General features: G+C 39.8%; 2 protein-coding genes across 2 annotated transcripts in view; one reads left to right on the top strand and one right to left on the bottom strand.

The window, feature by feature from the left end:
- TTC33 (tetratricopeptide repeat domain 33) overlaps positions 1-11,391 on the top strand; it is a 42,690-nt gene extending 31,299 nt beyond the window's left edge. Inside the window, exon 5 of the mRNA XM_031061150.1 lies at positions 8,156-11,391. Coding sequence (XP_030917010.1) covers positions 8,156-8,500 — 345 coding nt within the window. The 3' untranslated portion in view covers positions 8,501-11,391. The remainder of the gene's footprint in view (positions 1-8,155) is intronic.
- A 4,446-nt stretch (positions 11,392-15,837) lies between these two features.
- On the bottom strand, positions 15,838-25,118 carry PTGER4 (prostaglandin E receptor 4). Its single transcript, XM_005426076.3, has 2 exons — positions 24,173-25,118; positions 15,838-16,908 (listed from the first exon to the last, which is right to left on the bottom strand). The coding sequence occupies exons 1-2, from the start codon at positions 25,001-25,003 to the stop codon at positions 16,315-16,317; spliced, it is 1,425 nt and encodes a 474-aa protein (XP_005426133.1). The 5' UTR covers positions 25,004-25,118; the 3' UTR covers positions 15,838-16,314.
- Between the last annotated feature and the right edge of the window lie 247 nt (positions 25,119-25,365).

The raw sequence follows: 25,365 nt of genomic DNA, 5'->3' as shown, positions 1-25,365 counted from the left end.
CTTCTTAATTTAAAAAGAGAGCAAAAAGCTAGGGATGCTCTACAGTAGCTGAAGTGCATCTTTTTTTTCTGGGGTATAATAGTTTTTTGCTAGTTTCTGTAAAAACACAACAGGTGAACTTTCAAATTCAGGCACACTCCCAGAGGTCTATTAGAAAACATTGCATCATGACCTCTTAGATGAAAAAAGATACTGGTTGTATTTTGAATAGAAGTAGCTGTGTGCTGTTTTGATACGAATAATTTTGTTGGTAATTTAGAGTGGTTTTGTAAAGTTCCAATGTCTGAAGATTTTCAAGAATTGAAAAAACAATAGGGTTTTTTGATGGAGGTTGACAATTCATACAAAACTAATTTTTAAAATGTAGTAAGAAGCAGTGTTAAAAACCCCAAACCAACCAAAACAAATGCAAACTATGTGAATCACCTAGAGTCACAGAACTGTTTGGCTTGAAGGGAACCTTAAAGATCATCTAATTCCAACCCCATCCACCCTGGCCTTGAATATTCCCAGAGATGGGGCATCTACAGCTTCTCTGGGCAGCCTGTTCCAGATTCTCAGCACTTTCACAGTAAAGAACATCTTCCTAACACCTAAATTTCCCACATTTCAGTTTGTTCCTATAACTGTGTTCCTTGTCACTACAGTCCCTGATAAAGAGTCCCTCTCCAGCTCCCCTGTATTCCCCCTTCAGATACCGGCAGGTTGCTATGAGGTGTCCACAAAACCTTCTCTTCTCCAGGCTGAACAGCCCCAACTTTCTCAGCCCATCCTCAGTGGGGAGGTGCTCCAGTCCTGTTAGACAAAACCTAAGACAAAACCTGTTACAGATGTGCAGTGTGCACCCTTTGTTGGTGCAGTACCATAATATGAAATATCTCAAATAAATCCATGCATATCTGCATTTCAGCAGTGGTGACATTCCATGGTTTTTGTGGTGTAGAAGGTTAGGGTTGATGGTCTGGTCTGTCTGGATCTTTTCCTTTTAAGTGTATGAAACTGTCACTGTAAATTGTGCCTGAGAATTTTAAACGCACTAGTCTCAGGAAAATTAGAGTTTTATTTCCTTCAAGGACTAATGCTGTTTATTCTATAAAAAATGATTGAGTTGCTGTAATATCAGTTATAAATAGTAATATACCTGTACTAGGTATATCCAGCAGTTTGATTCATCAGATCCTGTAAGCTTTTTCTACACAGACAAGTCATGAAGCACCAGTGGGACTGGATGTCTGGAGTGCTGGGGTCCTAGTGTTCGTATTATTTTAATTTTGTCTTATTTTAGAGTAGCACTTCAGTGTTCTCTTAGAGTGCACTGTTGAGCTTAATCAGAAAGGGATCTAATTTATGTATCTGAGACTATTCAGTGATGCAAAGCAAAGCATTTTAAGTGGGAACAATCAGAGATTTGCATCAAAGCACTTCATTCATCTGAAACACTACTCTAGGTGCTCCTGTAATTGTTAAATTGACCTTACTGTGATGAAGAGGGAGGGAGAGGGGGTTATCACAGGTAGTTTGCCCTCTTAGTTTTTGATTGTTTCTGAGCAGGGAGCCCGTTGGTGTCCCCAGTGCTGTGGTACTGTGTGTTCATACTTCATTGCCTTCTGTCTGTAGGTTGAATTGCCTTCTGATAAATATGTTTTCATATACAGAGAAGTTGGGGAGTTCTTCTAAAATACAAATAATATTCACTATTTGTTTTTGAACCAAGCGATTTTTAAGGAATCTTAAGAGGCTAAGACTGATGGAGTTTTAAAATAAGAAGTGAATTCATAGTTACTGAACTTCTGGAGTCCTCTAGACCGAGTGGTTTAAGTCATAATTATCCTTTTTCCATTAGTCTTTCATTGCCACGATTTTCTGGTTTTCCCTGTGTCATATTTTTTTACAAAGAAAAGTTAATAAAGCATAAATATCAAGGCTTTTTTAGAATTTTTTTTAGAATTTTTTGGGGGGGGAATTACTATCCTTCTAAAGAATTGCTTCTTCTGCTTCTTTGTTTCATTTCTCCCCCACCAACATCTGTCTTCATTACCCACATCCTGCCAAATGTTCTGTTGTGAATACTTTTATTGCTTCACAATGAATGATGCATTTTTTTCTTAGGAAAAAACCAATTTACTCTATTTTAATTTGAAGTTTCCCAGGTCTAAAATGCTGCTTCCAAACAAATCTGTATATTATGAGCTGTGTAATAATAAAAAAAGAAATATTTGCTTGGATATAGTTTTTGTCAAACTTGTGATATAAAGAATGAGCTAAATTAGTCCCTTTTTATTTAGCTTTTATGAAAGTTGTTTGCTCTTTTTCCCCCCCTGAATTTACTAAATAGGGTAATTCAACAGTATTACTTAAATGTAAGCAAGGAAAACTTTACTTCTGTAAAGGCAGAAATTCCTTAAATTCTATAAATCAATGTGTAGAACACACCTCAGTAAACCTGCAATGTGAATGTAGTAACTGTAGAAATATAGCCAGGCTTGCAGTATTTCTCTCATTTCATTGCAAATACTTGGTTTTACAAAGTAAATATTTACAAATATTTTACAAATATTGGTTTTACAAATTGAATTTCCTGTGCTGCTGATAACACCTTAACTAATTAACAATTTTGCACTAATAGCTTCATTACAACAGTTCCTCCTGTGAGACAGGGTGAGCCCCATGCTTTGATTAATCAAGAGGGAAAAAAAAAACCAAACAAAAGCAATATTAAAAAGAAAAGCCAAAAGTAATCACAAGAAAATCAAGGACTGAATGAAAGCGCCGAGTCTCCCACCATGGAGAAATTCATCAGCCCTGTGACATGGTCATGGGCAGCCAGCTCAGGTGGCCCTGCTTGAGCAGGGGCTTGGCCCAGGTGACCTCAGAAGGTCCTGGCCACCCTCAGCCATCCTGTGGTTCTGTGACTTCAACTTTACCCCATTCTGGGTCTCTGGCAGCCCTGGGGACTGAGTATCACAAAGTTGAGAGGGAAGATCTGTAAATATGCGCCAGTTGTGCATGGGTTTTGTTTGATGTTTTGAAGGATGTGGTTTCCTGTATTCCTCCTAAGTAGCTAGTGCTTTAGCAGTCTTTAAGTGTGACACAGCATTTTGTCAAAAGAGTCGTGCCTTGACAATATGAATCCTCAGATCAGCCCTTTCCTTTCATCTCTTGAAAGAAATAGTTTTTGGTCTTTTAGATAATGATGGGAGTTTTATACTCCCAAAGAGAGAAATGTCTGTGTTTTATTGGAATGCGACTAATTAACATAACTAATCTGAATTTGAGATAATTTTTCAACATTTTACAAAAGTTAGCATTTAGAAACATAGACTATTTTGGTAATAAAAAGGAAATTGGTGGTTGGCCTTCCGCTGAAAAGTCAAAGTATTTAGGAAGTTAATAAGTTACGAGAGAAAGTACCATGCTTTTTCATTTAAAGTGGGGTTCTGTTAAATTCTTTTCAGCTTTAAACAGTCCTACTGAGTTATTGAGGTAATAGTCAGGAATATAAGCTTTCCCAGGAAGGTCTTGTGTTAATCTTGCCCTCTCCATCTACTACAGAGTAACTATTTTTCTTTTTTAATCACTGTTGGAAATTGTAAATATATTTTGTGATCGTGATTGTTAAAGCACAAAAAGATCTTCTAGTCAAAGGTGATTTTTGTTTTCCATTAAGAAAGCTGAAGGGCAAACAAGTCTCCAAAAGTTTAAATGCCCTTTTCAGCTACATTTCTGCCAGGGGTACTCAGTTTCTGTAAGTGATTGTGGCTGATTTAGGTGCCGCCTACCTTTGTGAGATGCTCAGGACTTTCGAGGAATGCATTTCTCAACATTGAGACCTTGTAATTGAACGTTTTAGCTAAATAAGATGCACAGGATAAGACAAACAGGGATTTTGAACAAAGTTTATTTCACCATTCTTTTAAAATTCCTGTAATCAATTTGGCAGTGTAATTTGGTAACAAAGACGTAAATGTGATCTTGGATTTTCCTGATTTGCCAGGTGAAAATACTGGTAACACTTCAGCTTTATTTTCTTAGGCTATGTCACTTTCTAGGATGGGTTTGATTTTTGTGGTTGTTGTTTCCTTGGTCCTCCTGGATCATATCCTTGCGTGTGGTAGATCACAGTGTAAGAGGTCTGTGTAGTAGAGGCAGCCTGAGGCAGTGACTTCAGCAGAGCATCAGCAACCTTGCAGGGGTGTGCACCGAGGTGTGAGGGCAGAAGGGCGGTAAATGTGAGGAAGGAGGGCTGTGAGGAATGACTTGGTGCAAAGTGACATCTGTGAAATCTGTCACCAGAGCAAAAGAAGGTACAGGAGGGGGATAAGGAGGATACAAACTTCTTCAAAAAGAGAAGAAGGGAGATGTGGAAGTGAGGATATGTCACACACATCTACCAGATGGAAACAAAGATTCTTATGCATTTGTAATTTTACCAAATCCCAATGAGCATAAGGCAAAAATAGTCCTTCACATCAGGAAAATTACTATATTTCAAATACTTTCTCCAGAACATGAGGGTTCCAGAACCTTTGAATAAAATGGTTTTGGAAGTGTAAGAAGTGCAAAATATTGTGTTCACCTAATTTTATAAGACACCAGAATTACTTTTGATGAAATTTTCAGAGAGAATTTCTTTATTGAATAGCAGAAATAATCTGAACAGAAAATTATGCAGAAAAGTTCAAGATGACAGTTTAAAGTAAAAAAAAAAATTAAACTAAATCTGCCATTCAGATTATACCATAGAAACTAGTAAACTAGAGTGAAAATACCTGAAAGGATGGGACTTTTTTTCTTGTTTGAAGGAGAGAAATGTCATGAGGAGTCTTTAAATATACTAAAATGTTTTATTTCCCTATTTTCTACATTACTGTGATAAATGCTTATATAAGAATTAGTTATTTATGTTCATGGTGAGTAGTACAAAAATAAGACTCAAATTCCATTAATATATTGTATAGAATCATAGAAAGCTTTGGTTTGGAAGGGACCTGTAAAAGTCCTCTAGTCCAACCCCCTGCAATCAGCCAAGACATCTTCAGCTAGACAGATTGCTCAGATCCCTGTCCAGCCTGGCCTTAAATGTTTCCAGGGATGGGGCATTAACCATCTCTCTGGGCAACCTGTTACAGCATCTCAGTAAATCATTGTAAACAGTTTCTTCCTTACATCTAGCCTGAATCTTCCCTTTTTCAGTTTAAAGTCATTACCCTCTGTTCTGTCACGGCATGTCCTTGTAAAAGTCCTTCTCCATGTGTTTTGTGGGTCCTTACAGTTACTGGGAAGCTGCTGTGAGGTGTCACTGAACCCTTCTCTCCCCAGGCTCAACACCCAAATGCACCCAAAGTGTCCTCACAGGGGTTGTGCTCCAGTCCCCTGATTCTCTTTGTGGCCTCCTCTGGGCCTGCTCCAGCAGGTCCCTGTCCCTCCTGTGCTGGGAGCCCAGGGCTGGATGCAGTGCTCCAGGTGGGTCTCAGCAGAGCAGAGCAGAGGGGCAGAATCCCCTCCCTGCCCTGCTGCCCATGGGGCTCTGGATGCAGCCCAGGACACGTTTGGCTCTCTGGGCTGTGAGTGCCATGGCTGGGCCATGTGCAGCCTCTCACCCACAGCACCCCCAAGGACTATGCTGAGTGCTGTAAAAACACACAAACAAAAAATTTTCCGTATTAAAGATCATTTAACACAGAAAAAGATTACTTATTCACCGATAGACATCCTTTGAAACAGGTCAGAAAGTGTCTGCCTAGTGTAACATAAAGGTCTACCACATACTTTGGTGGCAGACACAACTTCTTAAAATTCTGGCTTTTCTGGGGGTTTAATGTATAGAGTGACAGTTACTAAGTCCATGTGTTTAAAAAAAATGCAGTCTGATCAGAATTGCCCTTCACACTTGAAGGCTATGCAAACCAGCAGAAGAGACTCTACTCATGGGACAAATGGAAGATTGTTTGCTACAGAATACTATTTAGTGAGACGAAATGTAATATACTTCAAAAGTACAGATTTTTCAAATACAGTAATTCCACAAGGAAGAATGTATTGCAGAAGGTTTTACATTGCACTTCCTTACAGAACCAAAAGCAGATACATGACTGTACTGATAAAAAATTCTATAGTCCTTATATGCAGGATCTCTAAAATCACAGCTCCTCTTTAAAATGAGGCTAGAAATAAGGATTTTATGTAGTGTCACTGTGTTTTCCTACAATGCAACAGGAAATTTGAGAAGGAGATTTACATCTCCATTAGGGGAAGAATTAAAAGTACCACTGTTCTTTTCTTTTGTCATAACAGAAATTAGTGGCTTTGGGCACTATTCCAGTGGCAACGTGAAATTTCAAATGGATGACAAGTGTGTATTTTTCAGTTTTACATCCCTACTTTAAAATAATCTCTCTGATCTTTTGCATCACTTAAAATTTACTTTAATATTTTGTTATTTCTTTGTAAAAATGTCAAGCACAAAACCTCTTTTCTAATAGATTTACTAAGATGATATTTTTATGCTGTATTGTATGAATTATCAAAGCAGCTTTGACGCTTACCAAATGTTATTGTGCATGAACATAACTATATAGATAGGTTTTAATTAGGGGACCTCTTTCATGGAAAGTTTAAAAGCAGATGGTGTTTGTTTATATTTTGTGTTCAACAGAAATACAGAAATGAGCAATTTGTGTTTACTTGTTTTCATGAGTCCCTGAAAATTAAAAGCTAGCAAAGTTGAATAAAATGACACTGTTTTACAAGAACTAAACTTCAGTTCTTCTTCTCTTTAAAGTTCAGCATGCTCCTGCACTTCAGAGCTGGCTGTGGACCAATAATCAAGCTTTTTTCTATCTGGAATTGAAAGGCTGCCTCTTATAACAGCAGTAATACTGATAGCATCTTAAATCTGATTTTGTATCTCTTTCTTCTGAGTTCCCATTGTATGGAGTCCATATATTCATCTGTGCCATCAAAAGGATGAGCCATCAGTTTCTGTCAGTGCAGAAGAAAAGTTGTGATTTTCCAAATTATATGGCATGCTTTAAGTGTTTATAAACTACAACAGAATAAGTAAACTGTGATTTACCATATGTCTTTAAAGTTTTAATATTCAAGTTGCCAGAACTCTTCCCAAATACCATCCCAATCCATATCATCCCAGTTTTCCCATCTTGTAGGGAGGCTTCTGTACATGTCATAAAAGAGTTTTGTCAGTAAGGTGACCCATTTTCATAACTGACTCATAAGTCATGAATGTGAAATACACTCATGCTTTTGTGTACATGTACCCAAGTTTGAGGAGGTAGGTTCAGCCTTGACCACTGTTAAGATAACTAAAAGACAATACAGTTGTAATTCTTGGTGTAGCTTTTTTCTAGTATTGTAGCAACCTCTTATTTTTGGTGGTCACATTTCTTTGTTTTTAAATTCACAGCTTCTCTGTTGAGGATTTGTATTTGTGAATATTTTCCCAGCTGAACTGAAAGAAAGGAGAAGCCTCACTAACTACACTTACTTCTATTAGTATTATGTTGTTTATAAGATTATAATCTATGTAATCTATAGATTATAGAAGTTCTTTCTTAGAGCAGCTCTTGAAGTTTGGAGTTCATTTGGGTCCTTCTGTGCATTTATTTACGTGTTTTTATAACCACATGCCTATTACAGAGACTCTTTACCATGTGGCTAGTATTAGCGTATTGTTGGGTCTGTATGTGAAACAACTGCATTCTAATTTAAAGGCAGCAATACCAGTGATACTTCAAATTCCAGTCATCCTTTTTCTGTATTTCTTTAAACCATATCTGTCTGCTTTTGCCTTATGTACATCTGATGATGAGAGAGAAGTGGAATAGGAAACCATCCAAAAAAATTGTTTTTCCTTTTTACCTTTTTAATAACAGCATTGTTTTTCATATACGAACTCTCTGTTCTGCCCTTGTTGCCAGGTACCTTGTTTATTCATGCATTTTTGTCATTTCAGACAATTGGGGGTCAGGCTGCTGTTGAACCAAGATGAGGGAGGATTCCCCCAAAAAAGACAGGAGTAAAGCAGCTTTTGGCTTTGCTCAAATGATATATGTAATTTTTTTGTTGTTGTCAATTTTTATGAAAAACGTAGGCTTTAAAATGTCCCATCTTTGTTTCTTCTTTGTTCTGCTTATAGGCAATCCGAAGCTTCCAGGTATCCTTACACATCTTTCCAATGAACCCTGAAGTATGGAAAGAAGACCTTTCCTGGGCAAGAAAACTACAGGAACAGCAGAAGGCCACAAAGACTGAGTCAGTGCAAGCCCTGGCAAAAGAGCTTGTACAAGAGTCAATCCCAGACTATGACTTTGAAAGTGATGAAATTGTGGCAGTCTGTGCTGCCATTGCAGAGAAGGAGAAAGCTCTTTCAGCAGCTAAAACGATGGTGATTGTGTCTGCTTCAGGCACAGTAGAGACTGTTACTGAGCAGGACAATTGTCCTGCAACTCCTGATGAAACCCTTTTCATCAGGGCCCGGTAGGGCAGCTTCATGAGTTGTCGTACCCCTGATTTTAAGAACTGCTGTTATTTATTGTATTTTGCTTGCTTTGTGTTTGTTCTTTTTTTATTAAATGGTAGGATAGCCTACAAAAGTTAAAGCACTGATGCTATTTTTCTTTCCTTAATTAAAAAAGCAATGACCTGAGTTGTTGTTCCATCTGCATTTGTCAAAAAGAAAGCCAAGAGTTGATTCTAAAAATTCTAAATTCTTATGAACAAATGTAATGTTGAAATGCTTAACTGCATTCTAACAGCTGCTTCATCTTTGTGTATTTCATAATTTTGCAAGTTAATGTGTACATTTTCCCAGTAATTAGGAAAGTTTTATTTGAACTGTAAAAGTGCTGTGGTTTATCCCCAGCTGTCAACTCAGCCCCACTCAGCTTACTGCCTCCTGGTGGAATGGGGGGGAGAATTGGAAGAGTAAAAGTGAAAAACTTGTGGGCTTAGATGGAGACAGCCTAATAGGGAAAGCAAAAGCTGCGCATGCAAGCAAAGCAAAACAAGGGATTCACCCACCAGTTCCTATGGGCAGGCAGGCATTCAGGTATCCCCAGGAAAGCAAGGCTACATCACATGTGACTTGGGAAGACCCTCGGAATGTCCTCCCTTCCCCTACCTCGTTCTTTCCCCAGTTCTGTGTGTTGTGCTGTAAGATTGAATATCCCTATTGTCAGCTGAGGTCAGCTGTTCTGGCTTGTCTTTTCCCAGCTTCTTGTGCACCCCCAGTCTTCTCACTGGTGGGGTGGGATGAGAAGCAGGAAAAGGTCTTGACCCTGTGCAAGCACTGCTCAGCAGTAATAAAAACAACTGTGTGTTACCAATATTTGCTGGCACAAAATCAAACCTAGTCCCCTACTTGCAACTCTGAAGAAAATTAACTCTATCCCAGCCAAAACCAGCACAAAAAGAAAAAGGGACGTTTAAAAATTATTTCAATCACTATTAATCAACATTATTTTCTTCCAGTAAAAGTGTGAACTGTTTTCTGTTATTGACAGTTTGTTTTCATTAAGATTACTTGTTCTATGAGAAAGTTTCCTATGAAGCAGGGATGGATTATTATTTTGTAGAAACCTTTATGTTGCTTTCCTCGGTGTGTGGGTTAAACACTTCTGATTAGATGAAACTAAATGCTTTACCAACCAAAGCCGTGATTGCTTAGTTACAACTAAATGTTTCACCAGAAGAAAGAACACTGTTTGTGACTGAAACTGGCCTTTCCTTATCTTGTGTGCTGTGCTACAGACATCACCAAAAGTAGAATGGTGGGAGTAGGAAATATGGCTGAATTGTACTGTATTTGGGGCTTTTCTTTCCTAGTGAGGCCAGTCTGATAAAGGGAGTCAATTTGCTTTTCCTAATTCTTATGATCTGCCATTGAAAGTATGCTCTTAGGGGAAAGAATGAGTTTTGGAGGACAGTGCTGCTGGAGTCTTCCTTTTTATCCCTTTTGGATTTTGGGTGCAGTGGTGGGTAACGAGGCATACCCAAGGAAATTTTTTTAATGTTGATTTTTTTTCAGGGGAAGGTGGCAATTGGTTCCTCACACAGGAAGTTCAAAGAAATGAAATCAGGCTGTTTCTTTAATGTGCTCTGTGCTGAGACTGTTCTCATTTCTTTGTCTTGGAGATGTGGTAGAGATGATCACATGCTAACAGTACTGGAAAAAATGGTCAGCTGAGGAATTCCTGAAGAACTCAGTTTGGGAACATGTAATTTTTTACTTGATTTTGATAAAATTTTGTATGATAATAGATACTTTTGTAGACAAGTGAAACTTCTGGAATCAGTCATCTTTGCACTTTTCAAGTCTGATTTCTAATTTCAAAATACTGCATTTTAAAAGACAATAATGTTGCTTGAGGAGTATAGTGGAGTGGAAAATGCATTGCAGAAAAACTATCTCAAATCATATTTTCTGTTTATCTGGTATCAAAGTATCTTTATTTAAGAGGATACATAAATTTTCATTAATTTTTGCAAAAGTCCCCTGAAATGTTTTTTGTATTTGTGGATTTTTAGATCTGTGCTTGCATGAGCAGACATTTGCACAAAATCTTCTGAGTATTCAAAATAATTAGAACTACAGTGGCATAAATATATTAAGAAACGTAAAACATCATCATGCTGCATTTTTATTTCTTCATTAAGTTCAGAATGATTTTAAATGCTTACTGGATAGGCACTTGATTAAGATATGGTTTGATAGTTTAAATTATTAGAGTTGAAGGATTTCTTAATCGTTCTTCTATCAACTTAATACAATCTAGTCAGCCATAGAAAGAGTTAGCATGAGAGGGGTTTGGACAGATTTCTTCAAAGAAGATATCTTCTCTGGCTGGAAAAGGAGATGTGTGAGATGCTCTAGGGTACATTTTAATTTTGAAGGAGCTTGGCTGTATCCACCTCATCTTTTCTTTCTTTGTGCTCTGTACTTACGTCAGTGTTCTGTCTTTACTCATACAGGAAGGACTGCTGCCCTTCTCTCAGAGGCCTGTGTTATCACAGAATCTGTTTCCACTGAAATGATTCACAAAGTTCCTATTGACTTCAGCACTGTAGGGCCAGACTGCTGGAGGGGTGTACATCTGCACCATCAGGCTGCGCCGGGCTTAAGGGGTGGTGGTTTCCATCTCATATACTAAATGTATTTTCCCTCTGATTAGATTAGGTTATGAATTCTAGGTATTGTCAGAACTGTAGTGTTTTGTAGAGCAGTTAAGTTCCTGGGACACTCTTTTCAAACTGGGAAGAAGTTCAAATATTGATGATTTCAACACTGTTTTTGTACGGCTTGCTATGTTTTGCATGTATGTAATTTTCTGGATCGGTTTGCGATTTGAATAAAATCCTGACTTCTGCTGCTTAGTGATGCCTGTTTATTCTTTGGGTTATAACAAAAATAAGTGTTATTTCCCATTCTTGAATGTTCCTCATTTAATAATTGGCTTTTGTCTCTGGTGAACATGTTAATTTGTTTTAGTAAAAAAGAAAAGAAGACATCTTGGGGAAAAATACTTAACAAAAAGTGATGCTCAGAGCTTTTAAACCCTTCAGGGATATCCACATGAAATGGAACAAAAGGAGATGTTATCCAAAACAGGATATTAGTGAAATACACTCCTTCTTTGACATTATATTACATTTAAAAAAATTATATTTATTGTCTGTCATCATTAGTGGCAGTGACTGCATCAGCTTTCATGTGTTTGCCTTCCATATGAATCACATACTAAAATGCTCAACTGTTGCTTTCAAGAGGAAAGCTCAAGAACAACACTTGAGTTACATGGATTAATTTTGTTTGATTTAAATAACTACAGTTAAACATTCAGATATATTTTTCCCTTTGAGTGCCTTTGTATACAGTGGAAAGAAATACACAGCCTCACAGGGTCACTCATTTGCCTTGTGTTAGATAAGTATCAGAATGAGTTGAATCAGCCTCCCAAGGTGCCTAATTATTTCCCTTGACTACAGAGGAAGCTCAAGGTGACTGACTGGCATAACCTAAAATGCTGAAACCAGACATGTGACTTCCACTCTCATAGATGGAGATAAATATCTTTAAAAACCTTAAATGTACTGAGAGAGAAATAAATCCTTTGTGACAATACTAGAGAGTAAAAAAGGAATAAGGATCAGGTAACACAACAGTGATTCCTACTTGATAATACCATAAGATAGTGGATTTTAAAAGTAGTCACAGAGAGGGCTAAAAACCAAATCGAGCCGTTTACTCTGGGTTTAGAGATCAAGATCAGAGAGGTAGCACTGGAAACTTGCTTGCCCACACAAGGTAAATTCCTTCTCAGTCCTAAAACCAAGGGAAAGGAGGTAAAATACTAGCACTGAGATGCTATCTTTAATTTTTTGAGTTCACAGAATTGCTATAAAACTATAATGACTGTAGTTAGGACTGAGGCACGGGAAAGCAGAAGCATGTGGGCTTGGTTTGTTGGCAGGCTGCAGGAGCTATATGTTTACTGTCAGTCACTGTCATGTTAACATGGTGTTCCCAGATGTGCTGGAGTCCCTGGGCTATCCTATCTCCAGAAGGGCTGGTTCTGGAGCAGGAGGGGCTGATGGGCATGGGTGACTGCTTTCAGGGCTGATTTCCTAAGAGCCACAAGGCTAGGAGCTGCAAGGGTTGTAAAGGATAAATAATCAAAGGGAATGATTAGATGTGGGGATCGAGTTGCCTTTGGTTTCACAAAGCAGGAGATTCACTTGAGTTTCTAGATCTGTAAAGCTGGCAGGCCTAGAAGAGGGCCTGGAGTGCAAAGGCCTTGGTGGTATTTGGTAGCTCTAATATTAAATCTGCCTTAAGTGGACCAGGTTTGCTGTTGTGTCTGGCAGTAAAATAAAACCTCAGAAGCTTCCTGACTTAGGATGTTGGCTGTGCCATTTGAAGACAGCAGATTACACTGATCCTGTTAGTGCGTTGGCACTGGGCCTGTAGCGCCAGTTCGAGTCAGGCAGCACGGTGTTCCCGACAGCAGGAATCCTACACCCTTAACCGTTCATAAGGCTAACTTACCATGGATCAGAGAGTCAAACTAATCTACAGATCTTCACAGAAACCACTGTCTGGTACAGATACTGGCTCTCATCCTGCCTGTGGTGGGTGGATCCTCCAAGCCCTGCCACACGACAGGGGCTTAAATTGAGTTAGGGCTGGGGTTTGGGGTGTGGTTGCAGGGCTGGAGGTCTAGCAGTGTCCCTGTAAAGGGTTCAGCAAAGCGGTGATCTGGGATGTGTGGGCACTTCCAGGACACTGCTGGAAGTGAGGGAGGGGGACTGCCAGTCACAGGACTAGCAGGGTGGATGGTGTTTGAGAGATACAAGTTTGCTATAAGAAATTTTTGAATCAGTACATTTTCTGTGAACACAGAGGACTGGGGAATGTGGATGGTGATGTGCAAGGCCGTTCTGAGGGGATATGGACCTCTGGAGTTTGGGAACATAGGGAAAATATTGATGTGTGAGAAAGGAAACCCTTTTGTATATATGGAAACTACTCCTTTCCATTCTAACTACTAATACCTAGCAATAAAATAACCTTTTAACCTTCATGTGGCAAATTAGACTCTTCAAACTGGTAGCTTTATTTTAGACTTGTTAAGCTCAGGGAGGCTGAGGAATGTAGTCCAGTAATGTGTCTGTGGTCAGCATTGGAGGAAGGTGCTAAACCTGAGTGGGACTGTGGGGCAGGTGAACGAGATGTCACTACTGTCACCCTAAAAAAAGGCACACTTGCCCAGTCCTTCTGCCCAACTGCTCCTGAACACTCATCTGCGTTTGCAACTAGGCAACAGAAGTGCTCTGATTTTGCCTTTGTGCACTGCCATGGAGCTGTGGCAGGCAGTTCCAGTATTGCTCAGAAGATTTAGTGGGCTGTTTGGGAATCATGGAGTTCATTTCTGGGGATTTCATGTTGATGAGTCTAGTTCACTACTGACATTGTGAACCCTGGGGGCAGGAGGACCTCAGGCCACTGCCATTTGCTAAGGGAAGCTACTTAAGATGGTCTATTCTTGCTTAAAGTTCTTTCAGACCACATGAAGTTCTCATCAGTAATGATGTCAAGGAGTAATAAAGGAATACTAATGAAATAATTTTAAAAATAGTGAGCCCTTGCTTATTTAAATACTTACACACTGTAGATATTCAACTTTGTCATTGCATAAAGTACCGATAATATTGGTGTGCTGCCATGGGTCAGCTGCAAAGGCGTGGTCCCCTATTGGTACACGTGGTGTTATCTGCCAGCGGCAGTCCCACCTTCCTGCTCTGCCAGGTGCTATTTCCTGCTTTAGGAAGTATGGTGAGTCTGTTCTATTTGTTGGTCACTAGTAAGCAACAGACCATAGTGAGGAGGTTTAATTGCAAGGAATTCAGGAGATCTTTTATCTGTAGATCTGTATCAAATCTGTAGCTGCAGCAGGAGCTTGGGCAATATTGTTCTCCAGCTTAACTGGTGTGAAGTGGCTGCTGCTGCTGCAAATATTTGTGTAGAGATTTATCTTCAGTTTCTATAGGTATGAATGCAAACAAGCTCAACACCTCCCCTGTCAAAGGGAAATGTCTTTGTTCAAAAAAAGCATTTTTGTGGCTCTATGTCAGTGTTCTTGGGGATAGTTTTGAAGACAGCTGCTTCTTGCTGATGGTGATCGTGCTGCTGTGTTTTGGAAACTTGCAGGACAAAGTATGTTTTGGCAGTAGCTGAGTGCAAAGCATTCCAAGATGGGAGGCTTGTTAAGGCAAGGAGTTGGCACTGAATGGCAGACTCATGTAGACGTCTGAGATCAAGCAGAACATTTCCATTTAATTGTGATCCCCAAAGTTGCTTTGGTCGGTACAACGGCTTAAACACATCAACATAAGGCTCAAGATTTTCATTACAATGTAGCATTCACATCTAAAACACTTTAAGCAACACAACATGCTTTGTATTTGACAAAACATCCCCCAGATATCTGTACAGAATTATTTTGATACACAGTATTTCTGGAACAAGATCTAACCCTTACAACATAAAACACAAAACTCCTTTTTGTCAGTGGTTAACAGCTGGTTTTGGTGATGTGTTTGTCATCAAAACTCTAGCAACAAATGCTTTTCAAGGTGTTTAAGACTGCGATATAGGTCTATATAATCTATATTTTAAATGAAGATTCTGCTTCCATGGTTTCATACACTTATTTGATGGAGTATCAGATTACACAGTCATAAAATTCTATTTACTATTTAAAGTAAAATGATAAATGTTATGAAAAAATACCTTTATTACATCAGTGATGCTTTAACTAAAGTGAATATTAAGACTATTAACCAGGAGTTCAAAGTTTCAGGCCCTGATATTGAAAACACTTCTATGTGTCCTTAACTTTACATGTAAGGAGTCTCCCTGGCAGCAGAGGGACCACTCTGATGGGCAATGTTAAGTGTGTGCCTAAGGTATGCAGACTGTGGGCCAAAGTACTCAGAGAGGCACGCGTGTGTTACACAGAAAAACATTCTCAGAACATAAATAAAATCGGATTTTTTTTTAGTATATACATACACTGAAAACTAATATTCTTAACTGGAAGGATGTGTTTTCTTTTTCTCTCTTAGAAAGGCATATATTCCCATTTCACTCAGAAAGTGCTTATGTATTCTCAGCTCAAGAATTATCTCATCAGCTGTGAATCTAGCATGAACAACAAATCTAAGCTAAGACCTTGTATTCATAACAAACCTTCTCATAGAGAAGAATACACTTTTAAATATTTTCAATCCTGATATATATACAATGATAAAAATTCACATTTTCATGCTTTAGTGAGACACTTTAAAATCCTACTGCAGGCAGCTCTCAAAGTAGCTGCGTCCAGTTACTAGCAGCTGCCTCATATTCAGCTCTAGTACCAGAAGCTCAAACTCTTGATAGCTGAGCAGCCATGGGAAAGGAGCAAGAACAATTCTACCAGACTTGGAAAGGGAAAGAAAAAAAGAAAAAAAAGCAAGTGATGGCTCCCCTGTGTCCTACAAGACAAGGCAGTTCATGTTTCCAGTCCCATCAGACCTGCTTTGTACCATTTCCGATGCAGGGCCCAAGTGCAATGTCTGTTCCACACAGTCCTCAGTAGTCTAAAGGAAATGTACCCATCACACAGCAAGACAAAAATAGCCCTTTGAAGCACAGCTGAACCCCTCTTCCCACGAATAGGCAGAACACCTATCTATTGCACCAGTTTTTCCAATGTACCAGGAAGTATCCCCAGGGTTGATGCCTTTCACGGCTATCTATATGCACTTTTCTGACAAATTCAATGTCTCTGTGGGGAAGGTGACCTGGAGAGGGCCACTCTTGGGTGCAGAGCTGGCCCCGCCACCAGAGCTGGCTTCGCTCACCAGGAAGACGCTCTCGGAGTCGTGTCCCTGTGAGGAGTCCGAGGTGTCGGAGCTGCGCAGCGTCCTTACGGACGTGGTGTCGGACTGCACTGAGCTGGCGCTGGGGCCTGGGAGCAGCGCACGGCTGCCGACGCTGCTCTCGCTCAGCTCCGGGGGGTACAGCAGCGTCTGCGAGGTGCTGCTGATCTCCCTCAGCTCACGCGAGATGAAGGAGGGCGACTGGCTGGACACGGCGGACGAGGTCCTGCGCCCGTCCACGCAGTTGAAGTTGCCCCCCGAGTGCTGCCTCCGAGCCCCTCCGATGCGGCAGAAGAGGCATTTGATCTTCTCGATGGCTTTGCTGAGCACAGTCTTGCGGAGGAGGATGTAGATCCACGGGTCCAAAATGGGGTTCACCGAGGCAATGCGGATAGCTTGCAGGTCAGGGTTTTGCCTGACATCTTCCACCGATGCTGGCCGATACAGCTGGTTTACGAAGACACGGACCTACCCAAGGAGAAGGGGGGAAAGGAGACAAAATTACATAATTGCATCAGGATAGCAAAGCTTACACTTCAAAGCAGAGATCTAGATTTGCAGATGTAACCTATGACAGAAAAGCAGGCTGGCAAAGTTAGGCATCTCAGACTGGCAGTCATGAATTCAACTATGGAAATAGCAAAATAAAACCAGAGGAAAATTGTAACACCATTGTTACATGTAGAAAAAGACTGCCTTTTTTTCTCTCCTTCACCTCATATTTAATCCCTGAACCTCCAAATTTTGGCTGGTGTCTTTAAAATTTCCCAGGAACAAAGACATAGACCTGTACCCTGCTTCCTTGGTATACCTCAAGTCTCATGCAACCTGCAAAGAGGTAAGTGACTGGGAGACCTGACCAGTTCCTCCAGCAATAATAACTTAGACATGAACTGAAACACACATGATAATCCAAGTACACCAGACTCTGTAGGCAAGTCCTGAGTTGTCAATTCCCAAGTTTAGAAATGTATTTTCCTGGCACCTGTCCTTACTGGAACTGTTTATATAACCACAAGTGTTTGCTTGCTGCAGCATGGTTTAGAAAAACAGAAACATAAAAAAAAGGAGGGAAAAACTCCCCAAAAGACAGGTCGCCCAGCTATGAGATTTTTAACTGGCCAAGATAATGAGATTATTTCAGCACTCTTCATGACTACAGTACTCTTTTCTCCTATAGAGCCAGCATTTTGGTTTTACTTACAAAAATACTGATGAAATGGTCAAGATTTTAAGATGTTGATGTGTGAAGTGACTATTTAATTAGTGATTCTAGTTTATCATGCATAAATTTTAAAACTGAAGGGCCCTGTCTTCTACATAGAAATGTATTCTTCAGCTTACTCTGCTAGTTTCTTCTTCAACTGGTCTCTCTCCTTGTTTAGAAGCCACTTTTGTAAATGCTGCTGGTAAGGTACAGTCCACAATGGCATCACAGGAATTTGTTGTGTTGATTAGCCTCAAATAGCTCTTCTCCATTTTAGCAAGACCTAAGCAGTGTCCAGTTAGAGAAAGGCTTAGGAAAGCCACTGAAAAGTTGATAACGGAAGGTTCTATTTTCTTCAGGCTCCTTCAGGTAAGTTAAAATAGATCCCTTAATTATATTTTTATCTGACACAGTAAAAATCTAGTAGCGAAATTGCGAGGTTTTTAGAATCTCATTCTTGGCTTCTGAAATGAATCAAGGCCTGCCTGGCTATGAGGTTACAGTCACAGAGGCAAGCAAGAATTTAAATAAATGAGCCAAATTAGGATAGCTCTCACAAGTAATTTTTTTACAAGTCCTCCATGTGAAGCCATCCAAGTCCAGTGGAAAATGTCTCAATTCTTGAGAAATTTTCTTGCAGGAGGGCAATGTGGTGGCATTCAGCCTTGTCAGTACTCAGAGATGGGATATTCTCCAAAGCTATCAATGGTATGTTTAGAATAATGCAGACTCCCTCTGTGGAAGCCCGGTGCCTACAGTCTCTCTCAAACAGACTGTCACACTGATGATTGAGTGTATTTTCTTTCTCAGTACTTTTCCCTAGGTTTATGGGTAACCTAGTGAACTCAAGATATGGGAAAGTCTTGAATTTATAAAGCAATATGGTGATGCCTGTTTTATCCACAGTTACATTTCTAATGATTTATAACACTGCAGATGTCTTTCTGACTACTAATTTATTGTCTTATTGACCTGTTAGGCCAAACATGCCCTTCAGGTGCTTCAAAGGGTATTCCTATGCATGATGAACTTCTTTTATTGCTTTTGAAAAAAAAAATTGTTAAGAAACTTTCCTCCTTTTTTAAATACTTGGCTTTATTTTAAATGATTCCAGACATAACTTTATTTTTCATTATTAATTTTATTTATAACTAATTTCATTAACATTTTTTTAATAAGGTATTAGTTTTATTATGTTACTTATGACTTTGACTGTTTGTTCTGTAAGCAGCTTTCCCTATTTCTGCTGTGAATGAAGGATTATTAAATAAATTATTGATAAATAACTTGTTTCTCCCAGGCAACACCGCTAGATGGCGTGGCTGCCCCGCGGCGGGTGTGGATCTTTGTATAACATTTGTGAATATGTATAAATGTGAATGTATGTATGAAGTGCGTGTGTACATATGTTTAATATGCATGTGTTTATGTGTATAAAGTGTAGACGTGCATAATGTGTATGTGCAATATGTATGTGTGTATGTGTATAAAGTGTAGATATGTATAATGTATCTGTCCATAGGTACAATACGTGTGTATACGTATAATGTGCAGAGATGTATAATGTATATGTGCGTATATGCCTAATGCATATAACAAATCCACCCAGACCACACAAAAAACAGAAGGCACACTTTGAAGACAGCTGAAGAAATACACAGTTCAATTCAACTTGAGGACCTAGCTTACATTTTTTTTTTAAACTCAGAGCTATAGTTACACGTCAGTGATTTAATAGTCGGATTGTTCTTTTGATAAGCAGCACGTGAAATTAAGGTGCCTATTCCACCTCTTTCTGCTACCTGGCAGACTTTATGGAAAGACAAAAACGTCTCCTAACGTTCACTCTATGGCTGAAAAGGATGGCTGAAAAGGATTATTGCTAATGGTACAGGACAGCTCGTTTTATGCTATCTCTGCTTGCTGTATTTCCTTTTGACAGCCACGCAGCATCTGGAGGTTAACAATTCACAGAGTGGACCTAGTCAGTGAAAACTCTAATTGTACAAAACTGCTTCTACTTCCCAGAAGAGTTCCATAGAAAATGAATTCCCCGGAATGTCATATGCATTTATCAGTTAAGACCTATTGTTGTCTTACATTAATCACAATAGAGTAAAAATTTATCTGTGTAGGAACGTCTTATCCTTCTTCACTTACTGGTGAAACAGCATTTAGTAAAGGAGCACTTAAAATTACAGCGAGAGATGTACCCTCTTTTGGCTACAAGTCCTCTGCTGCAGGAGGCAACACAATAAAAGATATTGCCTGTCATCTTCTAAGCAAGTGCCAAGAAAGTGGAATGTGCTGCTAAATAAATTATCTAATCTGATGCTTGGATTTGTGCAATTTGAAATCCTAATTAAAAAAGGAAGCAAACTAGAACAATTCAGATCTCTAAAAAATAGGGTTTGTATATTAGGTTTGCAGCTGTAGAATTCAGACAACATAACTTAAGAGTAATAGCAGTTTATCTGCAATTAAGAACTACACAGCTTGAAGGTATGTCAGGTTTATGCTCCAGACAGGCACTTGTAGGATCAGAGTCCTTGTGCTGTTTGCGCTTTTCCTTTTTACTAACTACAGGTGCAAGTCATGTTTTCTAATCCTATGAAGCATTATAAAGTGACTTTTATAGTTGCAGTCACACTTGTAATTGTTTCCACAGCTTCCACCTGCCCTCAAAATCTCCCCACATGCTGATATGATAAATTAAAAAAACATATGGTAGTAAGCAGGAACAAGTTTTGCAGCTCCACAAGCCAATAACCTTTGCCCTTCAAGGTCTTACTGTCTGCTTGGTGACTACTCTGCTGCCAAAAAATCATGCCTGGCACCTTGCAGTTGGTCACAGACAGTCCCTGATACTCAAAAGTTGAAAGCAGCCAAGCCAAGCCAGTGAGATCAATTAAACATCAAGTTAGAAAATCCTAATCATTTAATGCAATCAACAAGATGTACACCCTGAAACATTATGTTTTATTTTTCATATCACCATAATTCAACAACAATGTTCAGTGGTCAGAATGAGAAGAAGACCACACACTTGAAAATTTTAAGAGTATTTGACGGACTGCTGGAGTGAATTCCAGACTTTGAGTAGCGTGTGCCTATTTACTCTTGAAACAGCCTGGTGTTTTCAGAAAGGCCAGATAAAACTTTCTGCTCTCTTCTTGACAAAAACTCTCATAATATAACTTATTCCCTACATTTTACACTATGCAATTCTATCTTCTAAAAAGCTCAAAATATTTTAAGAGATTACATAAGCAGTGTGGAGTCAAGACACGAGTCAGCACATAAGTTATGTGCTTTTCTTACTTAATTTTTAAACTATTGTCAGATTCATGTCTTTCACATCCCTTCTGCACACTGAGAACACACCAGTTTATATAAAGTTTCCTTCACAAATCTATTTTTCATTAATCTTTTTTTCCTTGATATATTTGATCAGCCTTCTCTCAAGTTCATTCAGAATTTTGCATAACCCCCTATAATTTTGTTACAACACTTGTTACTTTAAACTTTTGCAGATTTTATGAATAATCACTAAAACTCTAAACTACTCTATGTGTAAATCATATGCTGAAGCATCTCATTATTAAAACCTGCTGTTATCTCTGACTCAGTTATTTCAGGGCTGTTTAATACTTCAGATCTTGAAATTTTTTCTATCAAACCATAATAAGGGACTTCTGTTGGATTGACCCCATCCCCTATCTTACTATCTTAGAAAGTGTTTGTTCTAAAATGTTAAAGGTTCATGTGTCTCTTTCAGAAGCTGCTTCTCTTTGACTTGATGGTTTATTGAGCTGAAATCATCAGTGCAAAGTCAGCTCATCAAAAGAAAAACTTAAGTCACAAAGCACCCTCTGAGCCTGCTTTGTGTATCTGAATCATGCTGGCATCACTTTTATGGTTCTTGATGACTGCCAGGCTGACCTGAGGACTCCTTAAAACTCCTCCAAGTCATGAAAATGTAAGTCTATTAGTATATATTAGTCTAATAGTCTATATTAGTAAACCACCTACCTCGTCCAGTGGCTCTTTCTAGGGATTTATACTATAAAGGTGTCACTTCTCTGAGTTTCCCCATTCTTAACTTCAGTGTCTGTGCATCCAGAGGGCTTAACACAGCAGCATACCTGGCAGTTCGTCATGGCACAAAGCAGCACAAGTGGCTGTGGCTTATTCCCACATAGGGAGGCAAAAGTCTTAAAAAAGCTACTTAACAATGAGGAAATTTAACCACACTGGACACTGTGATGATGTGTATATATGTGGTTATTCGGGTTTGTTTTTTTAGAAAAAGCTTCCTCCTATTTTTAGTCATCCATCTAAATGAAATGAGAGTTTCTTACATCATTTTAGATACAGCAAATACATACTCATTTACCAGGTAAAAGCTAACTTACGTGAACATTCCCAAGGTAACACTCCGCCTTTGTATGAAGTGAAATCAAGGTCTGGGAGAGCTATACAACTTTATCACCTGCACCTTCACATACTTCTGCTATATGCAAGTTTTTCACTAGCTACTGTTTAAATAATAAACCTTTTGCCCTACCCAGGTTCATTAATTTTAACTCTCAACAATCCAGTTCACTTTCTGGTAAACCCTCCCTCTTGATTCCTGCCCCACCTCCTCTTTTTTTCTGAAGTATTATTTAAAAGACTGCCTAGGTGCAAATGGATATAAACTATTTCATTTTGCATTTCACATTCAGACTTCTCAGAACTCCTCTAGCTGCTTTGCTACAGGATAAGGCTTGGCTTGTTTTCTGAAACTGCTTAAGTCCACCACATCATGAAAATGTATTTAATTCAGAGAACTCATTCTCTGCATTTACCAAGCACCTCTTTTGAAAATGCAATATTGTTCTCTTGTGAAGTAGCTGTTTTGATGCTAGATTAATTAAATTAAGTACTGTTTCTCCCCCCCAGTACTGTCGGTGTTTCGGCCACCTGATACATCCTGGTGCAGGAAGTCAGCTTAGCCCTGCCGTTTCTGGAGCTGGACTGCAGGGCAGGCTGGCACAGCTCCTCCATCTAAGGCATGTGCTCCTCCCGGGGACACCCTGTGTGCAGCTCAGGCAGCACCTCTCAACCTCCTTTGGATGTCAGGCAATGAACACACACGGCACCACGCTCGGTCACGCCTTGCCACCACACCAAGTGACAACGCCGAAGGAGAGGAGATGGCCTTTGGTAACTGCCGGGACCCTGGTGCTGCAGCACAGCACACTTCACTAGCTCCTGTTTGTCAGTAAAGTGGCAGCTCTGACCGACCCTTGTCATCATAGCTCCTCTGAGCAGGGGGACAGACTCACTGACACCTGAGTCCTGTTCACATGCACTTCTCCAAATCTCATTACAGCGATATACACTGTTTTGCATCTCCAGCTGGCCAAATTCTATTTGACATACATGGCACCCCTCTCTATGACAGAGGAATGACCCTACTGACAAGAAACCTCCTTAAAGAAGTCCTTCTAAAAACACCTTCTGTCTGACAGCCACTGCTTTAGTCCCTACACTGTTTTGTAAGACGGCAAATAAGGCAAGCCAACTATTTGTTTAATGTCTCTGAGCCAGAATAGGACAGGATTTTTTAGAAGCTTTATTATGGCTATTGGCAAGTAAGAACTCTGCCTTTAGCTGATGGGTTTGGGTTTTTTTGTCTTTCCTGAAAATAAGGTGGAGGAATAGAAAAATTGGATCCTGTGTGTTTAATTTAATAACACTAATTGTATCAGCCTTTTCAGAAAATGAGCAAACATTTAGTTGTAATGTTGTCTGACATTTCAGCGTGATCTCAAGGCTTATGGGGGCCAGATTCCTCCAACACTGGTTTCACTGAGCAATACACCGACAGGTGGTTCCACTGAGTTCACTCCTCCCACTGTGCGGGGAACTCCTGAAAGGATGCCTATGCGGGATCTACCCCAGAGATGGTGCACGAATCCCTGAGGAGTGGAAGCTCCGCTTAGGTTTTGGTTGTGAAAAACTCTGTATGTTGCTATTGCCAAGTGAACACAACTCTGTCCTCCTTTTGCACATCAGGGACTCTTGCACCCTACAGCAACAGCATGCACATTTTAAAAACACACTAAACAGCCAGAAATGCAGGCCAGCCCCAAGCCTCACTTATCACTAATTAATTTTGCAGGTGAACTTTAAAGTGCCATTAGCACTCACGATTTTAGTAGATGTATTTCAGTTAAACAGTGAAACAATTATTGAGACTTTTGGCACTCTATTTTAATCAAGTAAAAGGTAAAGGACTCCAGGACTTGGGATAAGCAAGTTTCTTTTTGTGTAAATGTAAATCTACTCAACTTTCTCTTACCATGCATGTATCCTAGCAGCCATTGAGTTATTGTAACAATTTGTGACACCAACTATAGGTGCCACAAATAAGCACCTATTCCAACAGGAGTCTGTTTGACAAACACAGACTAGGAGAAGAAAATATTCTGCAGTAAGGGTGATGGAACAGAAGAAGGGTTGCATGATGTTACTCACCACCAGAGGAATGGAGCAGATGACCACGACCAGGGAAGTGGCAATGAGCAGAATAACCATCTGGATTTCTGCTCCAGCCATCCGACGGAAGCTCCGGCGTCTGCGAAAGTCAGATAAACGGCTGGAGGTGGTGTCTGTCCCCAAGGACGTGCGTCGCATGAACTGGCGGTGCATGCGAATGAGGGCCACGCACACCAGGATGTTGCAGATCACAGTCACCAGGATTAGGAAGGAGCTGAAGCCCGCGTACATGTAGGAATATGCTGCATGGGTGGACACGTTTGTTCGCCAGTCTATGAAACACCAAGTGCAAGGGTACTGCAAAGTAGATTTGCCGAGCCCCATGCTGGGGAGGGCGCAGAACAGCACGTTGGAAGCGTAGATGGCAAAGAGTGTGAGCCCTGCCAGCTTCTTGTCTACATAATGGTTGTAGAAATAGGCATGGTTGATGGCCAGGTACCTCTCTATAGACATGGCACAGATAATGCTGAGGCCAGAAAGACCAAAGAAGAGGAGGATGAAGGAGCTGTACTCACACAGTGCAGCTCCACCTGGCCATCGGTTCTGCAGGTAAGTGGCAATTGTGACCGGACTCACCAGGCAGGTCCCCAAGAGATCTGTGACCGCCAGTCCACAGACCAGTCTGTAGAAAGTGGTCTCCTTCTGCTCCTTCCTGGACTTGCAGAGCACCACGATGGCTATGAGGTTGCCCACCACGCCGAAGATGAACATGACAGTGGGGATAGTGGGGGGCTTCCCGCCTTCGGCCCCGCTGGCGGTCCCGTTGGCGGAGCCGTTCTCAGGTGGCATGGTGGTGGGGTCGAATGACATGATACCCACGCTGCAGCTGGCGAGCTGAGAGACGGCAAGATCGGGTCCGAAAAGGAAAAGCCGAGAAAGGGAGGGGAGAGGGTTGTATAGTGCGAAAGTAAAAATTCAAATGCGCGAGAAGTTATTAAAAAAAGAAAAAAAAAGAAAAAAAAAGAAAAAAAAAGAAAAAAAAAGAAAAAAAAAGAAAAAAAAAGAAAAAAAAAGAAAAAAAAAGAAAAAAAAAGAAAAAAAAAGAAAAAAAAAGAAAAAAAAAGAAAAAAAAAGAAAAAAAAAGAAAAAAAAAGAAAAAAAAAGAAAAAAAAAGAAAAAAAAAGAAAAAAAAAGAAAAAAAAAGAAAAAAAAAGAAAAAAAAAGAAAAAAAA

Source organism: Geospiza fortis, unplaced genomic scaffold (genome assembly GCF_000277835.1).
Source record: "Geospiza fortis unplaced genomic scaffold, GeoFor_1.0 scaffold163, whole genome shotgun sequence".
NCBI lineage: Eukaryota > Metazoa > Chordata > Aves > Passeriformes > Thraupidae > Geospiza > Geospiza fortis.
This window is presented reverse-complemented; position numbering and strand designations above follow the sequence as displayed.